Raw genomic sequence first — 14,559 nt, forward strand, 5'->3', positions numbered from 1 at the left:
TTCCCTCCTCCTCTTAGCTAAGTATTCTAATTTTTTCTAATTTAAATTAATGTAAAATTTACCTTTTTGGCTGTCTAGTTCCATGAATCTTGATACATGCATAGTCATGTAACCATTACCACAATCAAGATGTAGAACAATTTATGTTAATTTAATTTTTATTTTTATTTACTTACTTTTGGAGATGGGGTCTCTGTCGCCCAGGCTGGAGTGCAGTAGTGTGATCATAGCTCACAGCAGCCTTGAACTCCAGGGCTCACGCATCTCCCTCCTCAGCCTCCTGAGAGGTCAGACCACAGGCGCACACCACCACTACTGGCTAAGATATAGAACAATGTCATCACCACAAAAAATTGCCTTATGCTGCCTCTTTGGTAGTCAGCCTCCAGGCAGCCACTGATCTGTTCTCTTCCCCTGTAATTTTCTGTAATTTTGTCTCTTCCAGACTGTCCCACACATGTTTCAGACATGATCTGCCTCTGGAGTCTGGACTCTTTCACGTCATTGCATGTGCGATTCATTCACGTTTTGCGTGTGTCAGGAGTTTGTTCCGTATTGCTGCTGAGTACCTTTCCTTGTGTGACGTACCATAGCTTATCCACTCACCGGTTGGAGGGCATTTGGGTTATTTACAGTTTGGGGCAATTTTGAATGAAATTGCTCTAAGCATTTGCCTGGAGTTGAATATAGTAGCTTTCATTTCATTTGGGTAAACAACCAGAAATGGGATTGCTGGGTCTTCTGGGAAAAGCCTCTTTATAAGAAAGTGCCAAGCTGATTTCCAGCGTCTCTCTCCTGCAGCAACATAGAGGGTTCCTGTTGCTCTGCATCCCCCACCGCAGGCGCCCGACGTTGTTAATATTTGTTATGCAAGTGATTCTGGTGGGTATATAGTAGCATTTCATTGAGGTTTTGATTTGTGTTTCCTTAATGGAAAATGATGCCAATCCTCTTTCTTGTGCTTATTTACCAGCCCTGTATCCTCTATAGTGAAGTGTTTGATTAGGTTTTTTGACATTTACTAATTTGAGTCCTTTGATTTCTTACTGCGGACTTTTGAGACTTCTTTATATATTCTGTATATCCTTTGTCAGATATGCAATTTGCAAATGTAATATTTTCTCCCAGTCTGTGCTTACCTTTTTATTTAACAATATTTCTGTAATCCCAGCACTTTTGGAGGCTGAGGCAGGCAGATCACTCAGGAACTCCTGAGGTCAGGAGTTTGAGACCAACCTGGCCAACATGGTGAAATCCCGTCTCTACTAAAAGTACAAAAACTACCCAGGTGTGGTGGTGTGTGCCTGTAGTCCCAGTTACTCGGGAGACTGAGGCACGAGAATCACTTGAACTCGGGAGGCAGAGGTTGTAGTGAGCTGAGATCATGCCACTGCACTCCAGCCTGGGTGACAGAGCCAAACTCTGTCTTAAATAAAATAAAATAAAATAAAATAATAAAATAAACATAAAAAACCAATATCTTTATTCTTCTTTCACAAAATTATTTTAGCTATTCTAGTTCCTCTGTCTTTCTAGATAAATTTTAGAGTATGTTATCTGTATGTACAAAAAACTCTTGCTGGGATTTTGGTAGGAATTGTGTGAAATCTGTAGATCATTTTGGAGATAATTGGCATCTTTGTAGCACTGGGCCTTTCAGTCCATGAACATAGTTATGTTTCTTCCCTCATTTGAATCCTCCGTGATTTCTTTCATCAGCATTTTGTAGTTTTTGGCATATATGGATTATATACATGTTTTGTAAGATATATACCTAAGTATTTCATTTGTGAGATGAGCAATTGTAAATGGTATTGTTAAGTTTTGGGTTTCTTTATTTGTGTGTAAGATTTTTATTCTCATTTGATTTGCATTCCAAAGGAAATTACAAAATCCATTCACTTCTTTATATAAAAAAGTGACTTAATTTTTTTTCTTTTTTTTGAGATGGAATCTCGCTCTTGTTGCCCAGGCTGGAGTGCCATGGCACGATCTCAGCTCACTGCAACCTCCGCCTCCCGTGTTCAAGCGATTCTCCTGCCTCAGCCTCCCAAGTAGCTGGGATTACAGGCACCTGCCACCACGCCCGGCTACGTTTTGTATTTTTAGTAGAGACAGGGTTTCGTCATGTTGGCCAGGCTGGTCTCGAACTCCTGACCTCAGATGATCCACCCGCCTCGGCCTCCCACAGTGCTGGGATTACAGGTGTGAGCCACCGCACCCAGCCTGTGACTTAACATTTTAATGCAAATTATAAAACATGATAAAGTTGCAGGACAAACTAGGCTAGTTGCTTGGAGTAACAAGTTTTTAAGTCACCGTTTTCTATCTCCATGCTAAGGATAACGAATTAGTGATCAGCTGTGCTGTAACAGCAGCATAACCCTGAGACCTGAGTAAACAGAAAAACTGAAGATCTTCTCCGGTTCCCGGCCACGTAGTTTGCTATGCCTGCTCATAGTGGCAAACAGCAGCTGTGTCACCAAGTGAGGATCTAACGGCTTAAGAATGACACAATGGACTTTGGGGACTCTGGGAAAAGCGTGGGAGGGGGGTGAGGGATAAAAGACTATAAATTGGGTTCAGCGTATACTGCCGGAGTGACGGGTGCACCAAAATCTCACACATCACCACTAAAGAACTTACTCGGGGCCGGGCGCGGTGGCTCAAGCCTGTAATCCCAGCACTTTGGGAGGCCGAGACGGGCGGATCACGAGGTCAGGAGATCGAGACCATCCTGGCTAACACAGTGAAACCCCGTCTCTACTAAAAAATACAAAAAACTAGCCGGGCGAGGTGGCGGGCGCCTGTAGTCCCAGCTACACAGGAGGCTGAGGCAGGAGAATGGCGTGAACCCGGGAGGTGGAGCTTGCAGTGAGCTGAGATCCGGCCACTGCACTCCAGCCTGGGCGACAGAGCGAGACTCCGCCTCAAAAAAAAAAAAAAAAAAAACTTACTCATGTAACCAAACACCACCTGTTCCCTAAAAACCTATGGAAATAAAAAAAAAAATTAAGTGGGAGTCATAACCATTTTGCCATCCTTCATTTATCTTACAAAATTTGTGTCTTTGCCATCCCGTTTCTGTCTGTGAACACGTTTGTCTCTATCCAGACTAACAGCAGACGTACTCTAACAGTGTACGGTGTCTGTCAGCAGCCCTGGTTTCTCTGTGTGATTGAGTTTGCTTTGAGTCCTGGTCACCACTTTGTCTCCCTCCTATTGATAATCACTGTTGGTTTGGTCACATTTCCACCTGCCCAGCTACACCTTTGATGACCCTTCATGTAGTCAGCAGAGTTCTAACTGTCCTTCAGCTTCCAGGTAGCACCAAAAGCCCCCACCATCCTTCCCTCTCCCTGTTTAGCTCCAAAACAGATAGAGACCGGAGCAAGGATCTTGGATCTTACTGCCACTGAAATTCAGGAGACACCTTTGCCTAAATTTTGATTTCGAATTGTTCATTACTGATCTATAGAAATGTGATTGATTTTTGTATATTGACCTTTTTGCTTGTGGGGAAAACATTGTTTTTTACCATTAAGAAGAGGCCGATGCGGGCGGATCACGAGGTCAGGAGATCGAGACCATCCTGGCGAACCCGGTCAAACCCCGTCTCTACTAAAAATACAAAAAAACTAGCTGGGCGTGGTGGCGGGCGCCTATAGTCCCAGCTACTCGGGAGGCTGAGGCAGGAGAATGGCGTGAACCCAGGAGGCGGAGCTTGCAGTGAACTGAGATCCGGCCACTGCACTCCAGCCTCGGCGACAGAGTGAGACTCCTTCTCAACAACAAAAAAAGAATGATGTTAACTATAGATTCTGTGTAGATGACTTTTATTAATGTGGGAAAGCTCCCTTTCGTTCCCAGTTCTTTTTAATGAATGGATGTTGAATTTTGTCAAATGCTTTTTCTGCATCAATTGATATGATTAGTATTTTTTTCTTTTTTAGACAATATGGTGGATTACGTTGATTTATTTTCAAATATTAAATTAGCCTCATGTTCCTGGAAAATGCCTCTTGGTGTGGTGTATTATCCTTTTTATTCATCAAAGGATTCAATTTGCTAATATTTTGTTGAGAAATTTCGCACCTGTGTTCATGAAGAATGCCGCTTGGGACTATTCAGGTTATCTTTTTCACCTGGGATGAATTTGGGTAGTTTGTCATTTTTCAGGAATTGGTCTATTTTATAGAAGTTGTTGAATTTGTGTCTAAAGACTTATTCATAATATCTCCTTTTTAATCCTTTTAATGTCTGGAAAGTTAGTACTTATTTCCCTTGTTTCCTTCCTGTTATTGGTAGTTTACGTCTTCTCTCTCTTTTTTTTTTTTTTCAATTTTTTCAGTTTAATTTTTTTTTTTTTGAGATGGGGTCTTGCCCTGCTGCCCAGGCTGAAGTGCAGTGGTATGACCATGGCTCACTGCAGCGCCAGTCTCCCAGGCTCAGGTGATCCTCCCACCTTAGCCTCCCAAGCAGCTGAGACTACAGGTGCACACAACCGTGCCCAGGTAATTTTTTTGTAGAGACAAGGTCTTGCTATGTTGCCCAGGCTGGTCTTGAACTCCTGGGCTCAACCAGTCTACCTCCTCAGCCTCTGAAAGTGCTGGGATTACAGGCGTGAACCACTGCACTCAGTCCATCAAGTGAATTTTTAATTTTAGGTATTGTTTGGTTCCAGCTTAGAAGTTCCATTTTGTTGTTCTATTATAGTTTTTAATTTTTCTACTAAGATTCTCGTCTGTTATGCTTTCTTTTTTTCTTTCAATGTGTCGATAATAGTTGTTTCAAAGTTCTTTTCTAATAATTTTAACAATAAAAGTCTAATAATTCTGCTTATCCTTTATCTCTTTATTATGGTCACATTTTCTTGCTTCTTATGTCTTTTTATTTTTTGTTGTATGTTGGACATTGTGAAAGGGATCGTGTAGGGAATGGATTGTATTGTTTTAATATAAATGCTAACAAACTTTAGTTTGGCGGGTAGTTAAAGTATTGGCCAACTCACGTGATCTCCACAGACTTTATTTTAGGCTCTATTAGAGTAGGTTTGTTTTGACTTTGTCGTTGGGTCTAGAGCATGCGCTTACTCAGGGATGTGGTTCACAGTCCTAAAGCATAGCTTTTCTGGGTCCCAGCTAACACCTGAGTTGCTTAGAGAGGCAGCTCCACTCTGGCTGCGCCAGTACTCCAGTTTCACATCACTGCGTGAATTCTCATACGTCCTTCGAAGTACCTTTTCCCGTGCTTATTGGCCAGTTGTGTATCTTCTTTTGTGACGTGTCCTTGTCTTTTGCCTATTTAAAAAAATTGAGTTATTAGTCTTATTGTGTTGATTGGTAGAAGTTTATTGTGTATTCTGGAAATGAGTGCTTTGTCAGATACATATCCTGGAGATATGTTTTTTCCAGTCTATGACTTGAGTTTCTTAATGACTTTATTACAAGGTTTGTGGCTATGCTTATATTTGTCATTGATTTTTTTTTTTTTTTTTGAGACCAAGTTTTGCTCTGCTGCCCAGGCTGGAGTGCAGTGGTGCGATCTCAGCTCACTGCAACCTCCAACATCCTGGGCTCAAGTGATTCTCATGCCCCAGCCTCCTGAGTAGCTAGGATTATAGGCGTGCATCACCACACCCAGCTAATTTTTTTTTTTTTTTTTTTTTTGGTATTTTTAGTAGAGACAGGGTTTCGCCATGTTGGCCAGGCTGGTCTTGAACTCCTGACCTCAAGTGATCCACCTGCCTCGGCCTCCCAAAGTGCTGAGATTACAGGCATGAGCCACTGCACCCAGCCTGTCATTGATTTCCACTCTTATTTTTATTATGCTCTTTCTTCTGTTTACTTTGAATTTAATTTGCTCTGCATTTTTTAGATTCTGACTCTCGAAGCTTATATCATTGCTCTCACACCTATCTTCTTTTCTAATAAAGGAATTGAAAGCAATAAATTTCCCTCTCAGCCCAGCTTTACCTGCATCCAGCAAATTTTGATATGCTCTGTTTTTTTAATCATTCAATTCAAAATATCTCAAAATGTGATCACCTTGCAGTTTATTCTCTGACCTATGAGCTAATTAGAAACGTATTGTTTATTTCCAAATACTTGAGATTTTCTAAGTATCTTGTTCTGAATTTTAACTTAATACCATTGTGGTGAGAGTCTGTGTTCCAGCATCTGATATATCTTGGTAACCATAGGATATGCTTTGGAAAAGAATGTGCATCTACAATTATACAGTGTTCTATAAATATTAATTAGGTCAAATTGGTTGATGGTGTTTTTCAAACCTTTTATATTGTCACTTGTCATACCATTTACTGGAAAAAGATGCCAAAATCTTACAATTATGATTGTGACTTGTTTGTTTCTCTCTTTAGTTCTGAATTTTTTGCTTCAGGTATTTTAAAGCTGTTACTAGGTGATGTCTATTTTAGATTATTCTGCCGCCTTGATGAATTAATCCTTGTATCATTATAAAACATCCAGCTTTCTTAATGTTTTTCCAGTCTTTAATTTTAATTTTTTTGTTTGTTTGTTTTTTGAGATGGAGTCTCACTCTGTCACCCAGGTAATGGTGCAGTCTCGGCTCACTGCAACCTTCGCCTTCTGGGTTGAAGTGATTCTCCTGCTTCAGCCTCCCGAGTAGCTGGGATTACAGGTGCCCGCCACCACACCCGGCTCATTTTTGTATTTTCAGTACAGATGGGGTTTCACCACGTTGGCCAGGCTGGTCTTGAACTCCTGACCTCAGGTGATCCACCCACCTCGGCCTCCCAAAGTGCTGGGATTACAGGCATGAGCCACACACCCTGCTTTAATCTATCTTTGTATTAGGAGTATCCCTCATGTAAACAGCATCTAGTTGGATCTTGCTTTTCTAGTCTGAAAGGTCTGCCTCTTCATCAAATGATTCTTACTATCCATCCATCCACGCTGCCGTGTGTACGTCTGCTCCACGGCAGTTCTCCCCAGTGTGCAGCCTCCATATTTCGCCTACTCATCCTGCCTGCCGTAAACCCCTGAGTTGCCTCCAACTCTCCCACCAAAAATGCTGTTGCTCTGAGCATCCCTGTGCCCCCGGGCAGGGGAAGAGTCTATGTGGGATGCTTGCCTGGCGTGGGATGCTGGTTTACAGGGTTTGCCTGTACTTAATATGACTAAGGATTCCAGATTCTACGGTATGTCTATGTGATGATGGGAATGATACAGAAGAGAGGACAAGATGATGAGGAAAGAACGGGAGACTTGCTGGCACCACTTGCCTGAGTAGGCGAGAGGGGTCGGGACCCACTGCAAGAGGCAGGTTTGCCTTTGCTGGGAGCAGGCACAGTTCAGCCACGGAGCAGGCAGGGGTGCAGACGTCTGCGCCAGGTGCAGGCAGGTGGGTAGGTGTGGGGTGAGGGCTTGGGGAAGTTTTCCTCCATGGCTTCTGTCTTCCCAGTGAAGTGGGAAGTAACCTGAGGGTAAGGATGGGAGAGGAGATACTGGAAACGTAAGGGGAAGGATGGTATGAAATAGTTATCCTGAGGGTAAGGATGGGAGAGGAGATACTGGAAACGTAAGGGGAAGGATGGTATGAAATAGTTATCCTGAGGGTAAGGATGGGAGAGGAGATACTGGAAACGTAAGGGGAAGGATGGTATGAAATAGTTATCCTGAGGGTAAGGATGGGAGAGGAGATACTGGAAACGTAAGGGGAAGGATGGTATGAAATAGTTATCCTGAGGGTAAGGATGGGAGAGGAGATACTGGAAACGTAAGGGGAAGGATGGTATGAAATAGTTATCCTGAGGGTAAGGATGGGAGAGGAGATACTGGAAGCTTAAGGGGAAGGATGGTATGAAATAGTTAACCTGAGGGTAAGGATGGGAGAGGAGATACTGGAAACGTAAGGGGAAGGATGGTATGAAATAGTTATCCTGAGGGGAAGGATGGTATGAAATACTTATCCTGAGGGTAAGGATGGGAGAGGAGATACTGGAAACGTAAGGGGAAGGATGGTATGAAATAGTTAACCTGAGGGTAAGGATGGGAGAGGAGATACTGGAAACGTAAGGGGAAGGATGGTATGAAATAGTTATCCTGAGGGTAAGGATGGGAGAGGAGATACTGGAAGCTTAAGGGGAAGGATGGTATGAAATAGTTAACCTGAGGGTAAGGATGGGAGAGGAGATACTGGAAACGTAAGGGGAAGGATGGTATGAAATACTTATCTTGGAGACTGGGAGCATGTGTCGACCAAAGAAACAGCCCGCTTGCTGAGCAGCTTTCAGGATGCTCTTGTGGTTAGTAAGAGTGGGCAGTGCAGGCTGACTTTCCCGCCACACTCTCATGAGAGGCCTGGGTAGGGAGCAAGCTCAGCACAGGACCAGTGCCCGGCACCATGCCAGCCACCACGGGCACAGGATGAGCGGTGCAGGACAGCTGCCCCTGAAGAGCTCACTGTGCAGTGGGAGAGGCAGCAGCTAGCACCAGCCATGCGGGTGATTATGGATCACCACCATTCCGTGTGGCCCAGGGGAGACAGGGCAACGGGGCAGCAGGGCCCATGCGTCCTGGGTCCGTGGGAAGGTGGCGATCTCTAATTATGAGAGGGTGCTGCTCAGCAAGGGGTGGGCACTCAGTGCTATTTCAGCTCTAGCTTTATTTTGCATTGTAAAAGTGATGCATGTCACACCAAAAGAAATTAGGAAAATGTTTTTTAAAATCATAAATAAAAAAGTAAAAATCACCTGACATCGCACCTCCCCCCGAGATGTAGCCATGGTTAGTTAATAAGTTTGTGTGTGTGTGTGTGTGTGTGTGTGTGTGTGTGTTTTGAGACGGAGTCTCGCTCTGTTGCCCAGGCTGGAGTGCGGTGGCGCGATCTCGGCTCACTGCAAGCTCCGCCTCCCGGGTTTACGCCATTCTTCTGCCTCAGCCTCCCGAGTAGCTGGGACTACAAGCACCCACCACCGTGATTGGCTAATTTTTTGTATTTTTAGTAGAGACGGGGTTTCACCGTGTTAGCCAGGATGGTCTCGCTCTCCTGACCTCGTGATCCACTGGCCTCAGCCTCCCAAAGTGCTGGGATTACAGGCGTGAGCCACTGCGCCCGGCCTTGTGTATTGTTTTTAAAGGACAGGTCTGATCCCTGCCCCCACAGCCCTGGAGGTCTAGCCTCCTACCTAGACCTGTGTGAATAACGCTCCTCTGCCAACTGCAGCTGAACAACGTTGCCTTAGGCTTTGAGGGCCAAGGAGGCACCCTCTGCATTCCTGGGGAAGTCCAGGGAGGGCCACATGGAGGAAGTGGTCTAGGAATTGGATCTTGAAGTTCAAGGATCCCTTATGCCTGTCTTGCTGTCTTTCCCGCTCCTGTATGCCCTCACTCAGCACCTCTTTAGGACAAGAGCAGCTCCCACCTTGTCTCACTGTGCAGCTGACAGGGGGGCACACTGCAGGGCCTGCGATGGGGAGGCCTGCCCTGTTGGGGGCAGGAAAGCAGAGGCGCAGCTCTTGCGTGGGCCACTCAGTCACACCCCCCTCTGTTGTGCAGTGCACAGCCTGTATGACTGTACATGGTAGTCATGTACGGAGAGTTCTTCCACCCACTATTTTGGCCCATGCCCTGGCCACACCGGAGCACGATGGAGGAGCAGGGCTACAAGCCTTACCCTCTCTCATCTGTGTCCCACTCCAGACAGCAGCGACGGTGAGCTGGAGCTGTCCACGGTGCGCCACCAGCCGGAGGGGCTGGACCAGCTGCAGGCCCAGACCAAGTTCACCAAGAAGGAGTTGCAGTCTCTCTACAGGGGCTTTAAGAATGTGAGTGCTCCCCATTCCCCGGGGAGAGGCCTTGGAGACCCGGGCCCAGGGAGACCTGGAAACTTCTCTGTGCCACAGTAAATATCCCAGGGGGCCTTGAAGTGGCTTCCGTGTTGTGGGAAGCTGTCTGGCGGGGGCAGGCCCCGGAATGGGCGTCACTGAGGCTGCCACGCTCCCCTCTCCGTGTCTCTGCTGCTGGTACAGAGGAAGAGGGTATGGGGGAGCAGTCAGCCCCTTCCTATTCACCCCTGCTCCCTCTCACCCCACCCCTGCCCGGGCTTCCACAACCCAGGCCAGGAGGTCTCAGCAGTGCCACGGGCAGCAGGCAGCCTCCAAGGGGGTGGAGAGAGGCCAGCCAGGCACCGTGCAGGGGCTTTAAGAATGTGAGTGCTCCCCATTCCCCGGGGAGAGGCCTTGGAGACCCGGGCCCAGGGAGACCTGGAAACTTCTCTGTGCCACAGTAAATATCCCAGGGGGCCTTGAAGCGGCTTCTGTGTTGTGGGAAGCTGTCTGGCGGGGGCAGGCCCCGGAATGGGCGTCACTGAGGCTGCCACGCTCCCCTCTCCGTGTCTCTGCTGCTGGTACAGAGGAAGAGGGTATGGGGGAGCGGTCAGCCCCTTCCTATTCACCCCTGCTCCCTCTCACCCCACCCCTGCCCGGGCTTCCACAACCCAGGCCAGGAGGTCTCAGCAGTGCCACGGGCAGCAGGCAGCCTCCAAGGGGGTGGAGAGAGGCCAGCCAGGCACCGTGCAGAGTCGGGCTTGGAGCTGGGGGTGGCTGAGGGCTGAGGGGGTGCCTTCCTGCTGCAGGAGTGTCCCACGGGCCTGGTGGACGAAGACACCTTCAAACTCATTTACGCGCAGTTCTTCCCTCAGGGAGGTGAGTCCGAGGCAGGGCAGCCCTGCTGTGTCCCGAGTGTGGAGGGAGGGGACCCTCCTGCTGCCCCTTGCATCCTGGAGGCTTGGTGCGGCCCCTGTCCCATGGAAAACAGGGACTCCAAACCAGGACACAGTTAGCACCCCCAGCTGGGGTTGCCTGGGGTGGGGGATGAGTCACCAGGCAGCCCCGACACACCCCAGCCTGTTCCTTGCCCTCCCCAGATGCCACCACCTATGCACACTTCCTCTTCAACGCCTTCGACGCCGACGGGAACGGGGCCATCCACTTTGAGGTAGGTCCTCCCGGATTCCTCCCACATGACCTGCCCCTGTGGCTGCCGGGCTGAATCGCTGCCCTGGCATCACTCTCAGGGCTGTCGAGAGAGCCATGGTCCTGGGTGGGAAGGATCTTGTGAGTCACCCTGGGAACGAGTGGATGTGGCTGGCCCTGGGCCGGTGAGCTCTGGGGTGTTTGACTTTGCTGGGCCGGTACCACGTTCTCAGCCTTTTCTTCCATTTGAGAGTTTGTATCCAGCTCTCCCAGTCAAGGGAGCCCCCGAGGCACACACGGGTGGTAGTGACCCAGCAGGAATTTGCATTTTCAAAGGGATCAGGGCTTAACCCAGAGGCCTGGTTTGCTGATGGTGGGATGTGCAACCTCCATTTTCAGAATTTACTCCTTGTTACCCAGAAAATAGGCCAGAAATATCTAGAAATCTTCCCAGCCGGAGCAGCCTCCAGGGCTCATCCCAGCTGGGCACTGAGAGTGAAGCCTGGAGTTACCCACTGGCGGAGGGAGAAGCCTATCCCCCACCCAGACAGCTTCCCTGTGGGGCCCGGCCGGGCTCCTCCCAGCCCCGCCACAAGGGATCGTTGGAGAGAGGCCCCATCTACGGAACCCAGGACTCTAAAAATAGCTGCAGGCGAAAAGCTGAAACCGCTTTGGGGAGGAAAACCTTGCTGAGAGCCGGCTTGATCGATATCCCGACAACTTGGCTTCCAGGCCAAGGGCAGCTAACAGGAAAGCACAGAGAAGCACATGGGGCCAGAAGGCCCCGGCCGCACGGGGTAATAATAACTCGTCGATAACCGGCGCGGGTTATTTTTATGCCGCGAGCCCGCTGGGCACACTGACGCTCCCCGCCTGCCCTGTGACCACAGGACCCCTCCGCTCTGAGCCACACACCGAGGGCTCTGCACACAGAAGCAGACCGTGTTTTCAAATCTTGTTTTCAGATTTAAAATACCAACCCCACAGCACACAGAAAGCACCTGGTTAGCATGGAGGAGCCTCAGGGAGGACTCAGGGTCCTTTCCCTGCCCCTTCCTCCTGGGGTCTGCCAGAGGAGCCCCCCACCCAGCCTCCCACGGCTCCACCCTCACTGGGGCCTGGTGCCCTCTGGGGCTTCCTCCCCACTCTGCTGGGCTAGGTCTCCTGGTTCTGGGATCCCTGATCTTCCTTTCTCTTGCTTTCCTCTCTGTGTGTTCAGGGGCTCACCGCCCAGCCGCTTCCTATAAAAGAGGATGTGAGCTGTAACTTTGGAGCCTTTGAGCACTTGGGAGTATCTTTATTCTGTTCTTACTCCTGCTTGATCAATTGTAGGGACCAGCTCTCCCAGGGGGTGCTGTTCTCCTTCAGAGCAGGGGTGGCGTCGTGCCCTGGGCCTCCTGCCTCAGGTGCCCCTGCTGACGCTGTCCTGTGAATGGGACCTGATTTTGCTTTTTCTGTTTGGCTTTGCTTTTCTCTCAGAAAGTTTATAGGATCCTCTCTTTGCACCCAATTTGCTAAAATTTCACTATGATCTATGCCTACAACTAAACTGCAGGCTGTTTTCACACATTGTGCCAAGACGTGGTGGATGCTGGAGATCTCTGCTTCCAGTCTGGGAAATCGTGTTTTCTGATTGCTCCGACCCGCTCTCCTCCGTTTTCTCCCATTCTTCCCGAACTGCCTGTGTCCCAGCATCGGCCGCTCTGGAGTGCACCTGTCATTACCCTCTTTCTCCCCTGTGTTCCAGCTGTTTGCCTTCTCATTCCACTTCCTGGAAGATTCCATTTGCTCTCCCAACATTTCTTCTAAGTCTGTCATTTTGCTTTCTTATTTTTAATTTCCAAGAGCTCTTTCTTTTTTCCAGTTACCCCTTTTGTGTGACATCCTATTCTTATTTTAGTGATGCAAGATTTCTAATCTCTGAACCTAATAGTTGTTGTCGAGTTTTTTCTCCTGGGATAATTTTTGTTCTTCCAAATTGCTTTTCTCTGTCTCTCTCTCTCATGGTACAGATTTCCTCCAATCCCAAAAATCTAGCACTTGAGGGGCCTCAGGGCCCCGATGCATGGCCCTGTCCCTTGCACTCTGACCGTCCTCCATCCGACTTCGCTGGTACAGCCCTTTTCTCACCCCTTTCTTTCCGAGCAGCCTGGGAGGACCTTTCACCTTTAAACCTTCCAAGAGGCAGAGGGAAAACCTGCTTTCTACCAACTGCTGTAACAAAACAGTTGAAGTTGTCACATGGAAACCATTCGAACTGTCATATTTTGTCACATTAGTAATAAAGTGTCACATGCCAAAGGCAATGGCCACACACAGCATGTCATGACTCAAGAGTTGAGCACCAGGGTTGGGCAAGGTGGCCGTGGAATTAAATCCCAGCACTTTTGAAGGCCAAGGTAGGAGGATTACTTGGGGCCAGGAGTTACAGACCAGCCTGGACAACATAGTGAGACCATCTCTGTCAGTATAAAATAAATTTGCCAGGCATGGATTACTCCAGGGGGTCCCAGCTACTCAGGAGGCTGAGGTGGAGGATCGCTTGAGGCTGGGAGTTGGGGACTGCAGTGAGCCGTGATGGCACCACAGCATTCCAGCCTGGTGACCGTCTGAGACTGTCTCTAAAAACAAACCACAAACAAAAAGCTGAGCATCATTCCTCTAGCTTTTTAGGCTAGAAGTTTTCAAGCACCTTTGCCATGCAGATGCTTGGCAGAGTAAACACAGAGCACCTCCTTTATTAACAGAGCACCCCCAGGCGTCTCCCGAGGCAGCACGGCATTAAACGGTCTAGGACACCATATATATTTGAATGTCTTTATCTGACCTCAGTATCAGCTACCAAGCCGCTCCTGACACACATGCAGACACATGCGCGTGCACTCACCCAGGTGCACACACACACAGGTGCAGACACCCAGGTGCCCATTCACAGGTGCACACACTCACCCAGGTGCACACACACAGGTTCACACACTCACCCAGGTGCACACATCCAGGTTCACACACCCAGGTGCATACACACAGGTTCACACACTCACACAGGTGCACACACCCAGGTTCACACATCCGGGTGCACACCCTCACACAAGTGCACACACTCACCCAGCTTCACACACCCAGTGCACACAGTCACCCAGGTGCATACACACAGGTTCACACACCCAGGTGCACACTGTTGCACAGGTGCACACACTCACCCAGATTCACACTCTCACACAGGTGCATACCCTCACACAGGTTCACACACTCACCTAGATGTACACACTCACCTAGATGTACACACTCACCCAGGTTCACACACCCAGTGCACACACTCACCCAGGTGCACACACACACAGGTTCACACACCCAGTGCACACACACAGGTGCATACACACAGGTTCACACACTCACAAAGGTGCACACACTCACCCAGGTGCACACCCTCACACAGGTGCACACCCGTGCATGCGCTCACACGCGGGCACACACTCGTCCTGTGCTGACCTGAATGGACGCCGTCAGTCTCTTAGGGAGGCTCTGCGCCTGTGGAGACGTGAATTTCAGTGGAAGCCACACAGCAACTGGAACTAGACCTGGGCAGTGATTGGATTGTC

General features: G+C 48.5%; 2 protein-coding genes across 4 annotated transcripts in view; one reads left to right on the forward strand and one right to left on the reverse strand.

The window, feature by feature from the left end:
* KCNIP3 (potassium voltage-gated channel interacting protein 3) overlaps positions 1-14,559 on the forward strand; it is a 93,002-nt gene that overhangs the window by 73,986 nt on the left and 4,457 nt on the right. For all 3 annotated transcript variants that reach the window (XM_050755155.1, XM_050755156.1, XM_050755157.1), the window contains 3 exons: positions 9,687-9,811; positions 10,621-10,690; positions 10,912-10,982. In XM_050755155.1, coding sequence (XP_050611112.1) covers positions 9,687-9,811; positions 10,621-10,690; positions 10,912-10,982 — 266 coding nt within the window. The remainder of the gene's footprint in view (positions 1-9,686; positions 9,812-10,620; positions 10,691-10,911; positions 10,983-14,559) is intronic.
* Positions 7,029-8,366, reverse strand: LOC126934321 (uncharacterized). Its single transcript, XM_050755153.1, has 3 exons — positions 8,154-8,366; positions 7,859-7,924; positions 7,029-7,792 (listed from the first exon to the last, which is right to left on the reverse strand). The coding sequence occupies exons 1-3, from the start codon at positions 8,336-8,338 to the stop codon at positions 7,135-7,137; spliced, it is 909 nt and encodes a 302-aa protein (XP_050611110.1). The 5' UTR covers positions 8,339-8,366; the 3' UTR covers positions 7,029-7,134.

This window comes from Macaca thibetana, chromosome 13, assembly GCF_024542745.1.
Source record: "Macaca thibetana thibetana isolate TM-01 chromosome 13, ASM2454274v1, whole genome shotgun sequence".
Classification (NCBI taxonomy): Eukaryota; Metazoa; Chordata; class Mammalia; order Primates; family Cercopithecidae; genus Macaca; species Macaca thibetana.

Bases quoted from the DNA above. Each gene is read 5' to 3' on its own strand.
- LOC126934321 (XM_050755153.1), bottom strand. From the start codon at position 8,338: ATGAGAGTGTGGCGGGAAAGTCAGCCTGCACTGCCCACTCTTACTAAC. The intron at 7,925-8,153 runs GTTAACTATTTC...CCTTCCCCTCAG, and splicing joins TCTCCCATCCTTACCCTCAG to GATAACTATTTCATACCATC. The intron at 7,793-7,858 runs GTTAACTATTTC...CCTTACCCTCAG, and splicing joins TCTCCCATCCTTACCCTCAG to GATAACTATTTCATACCATC.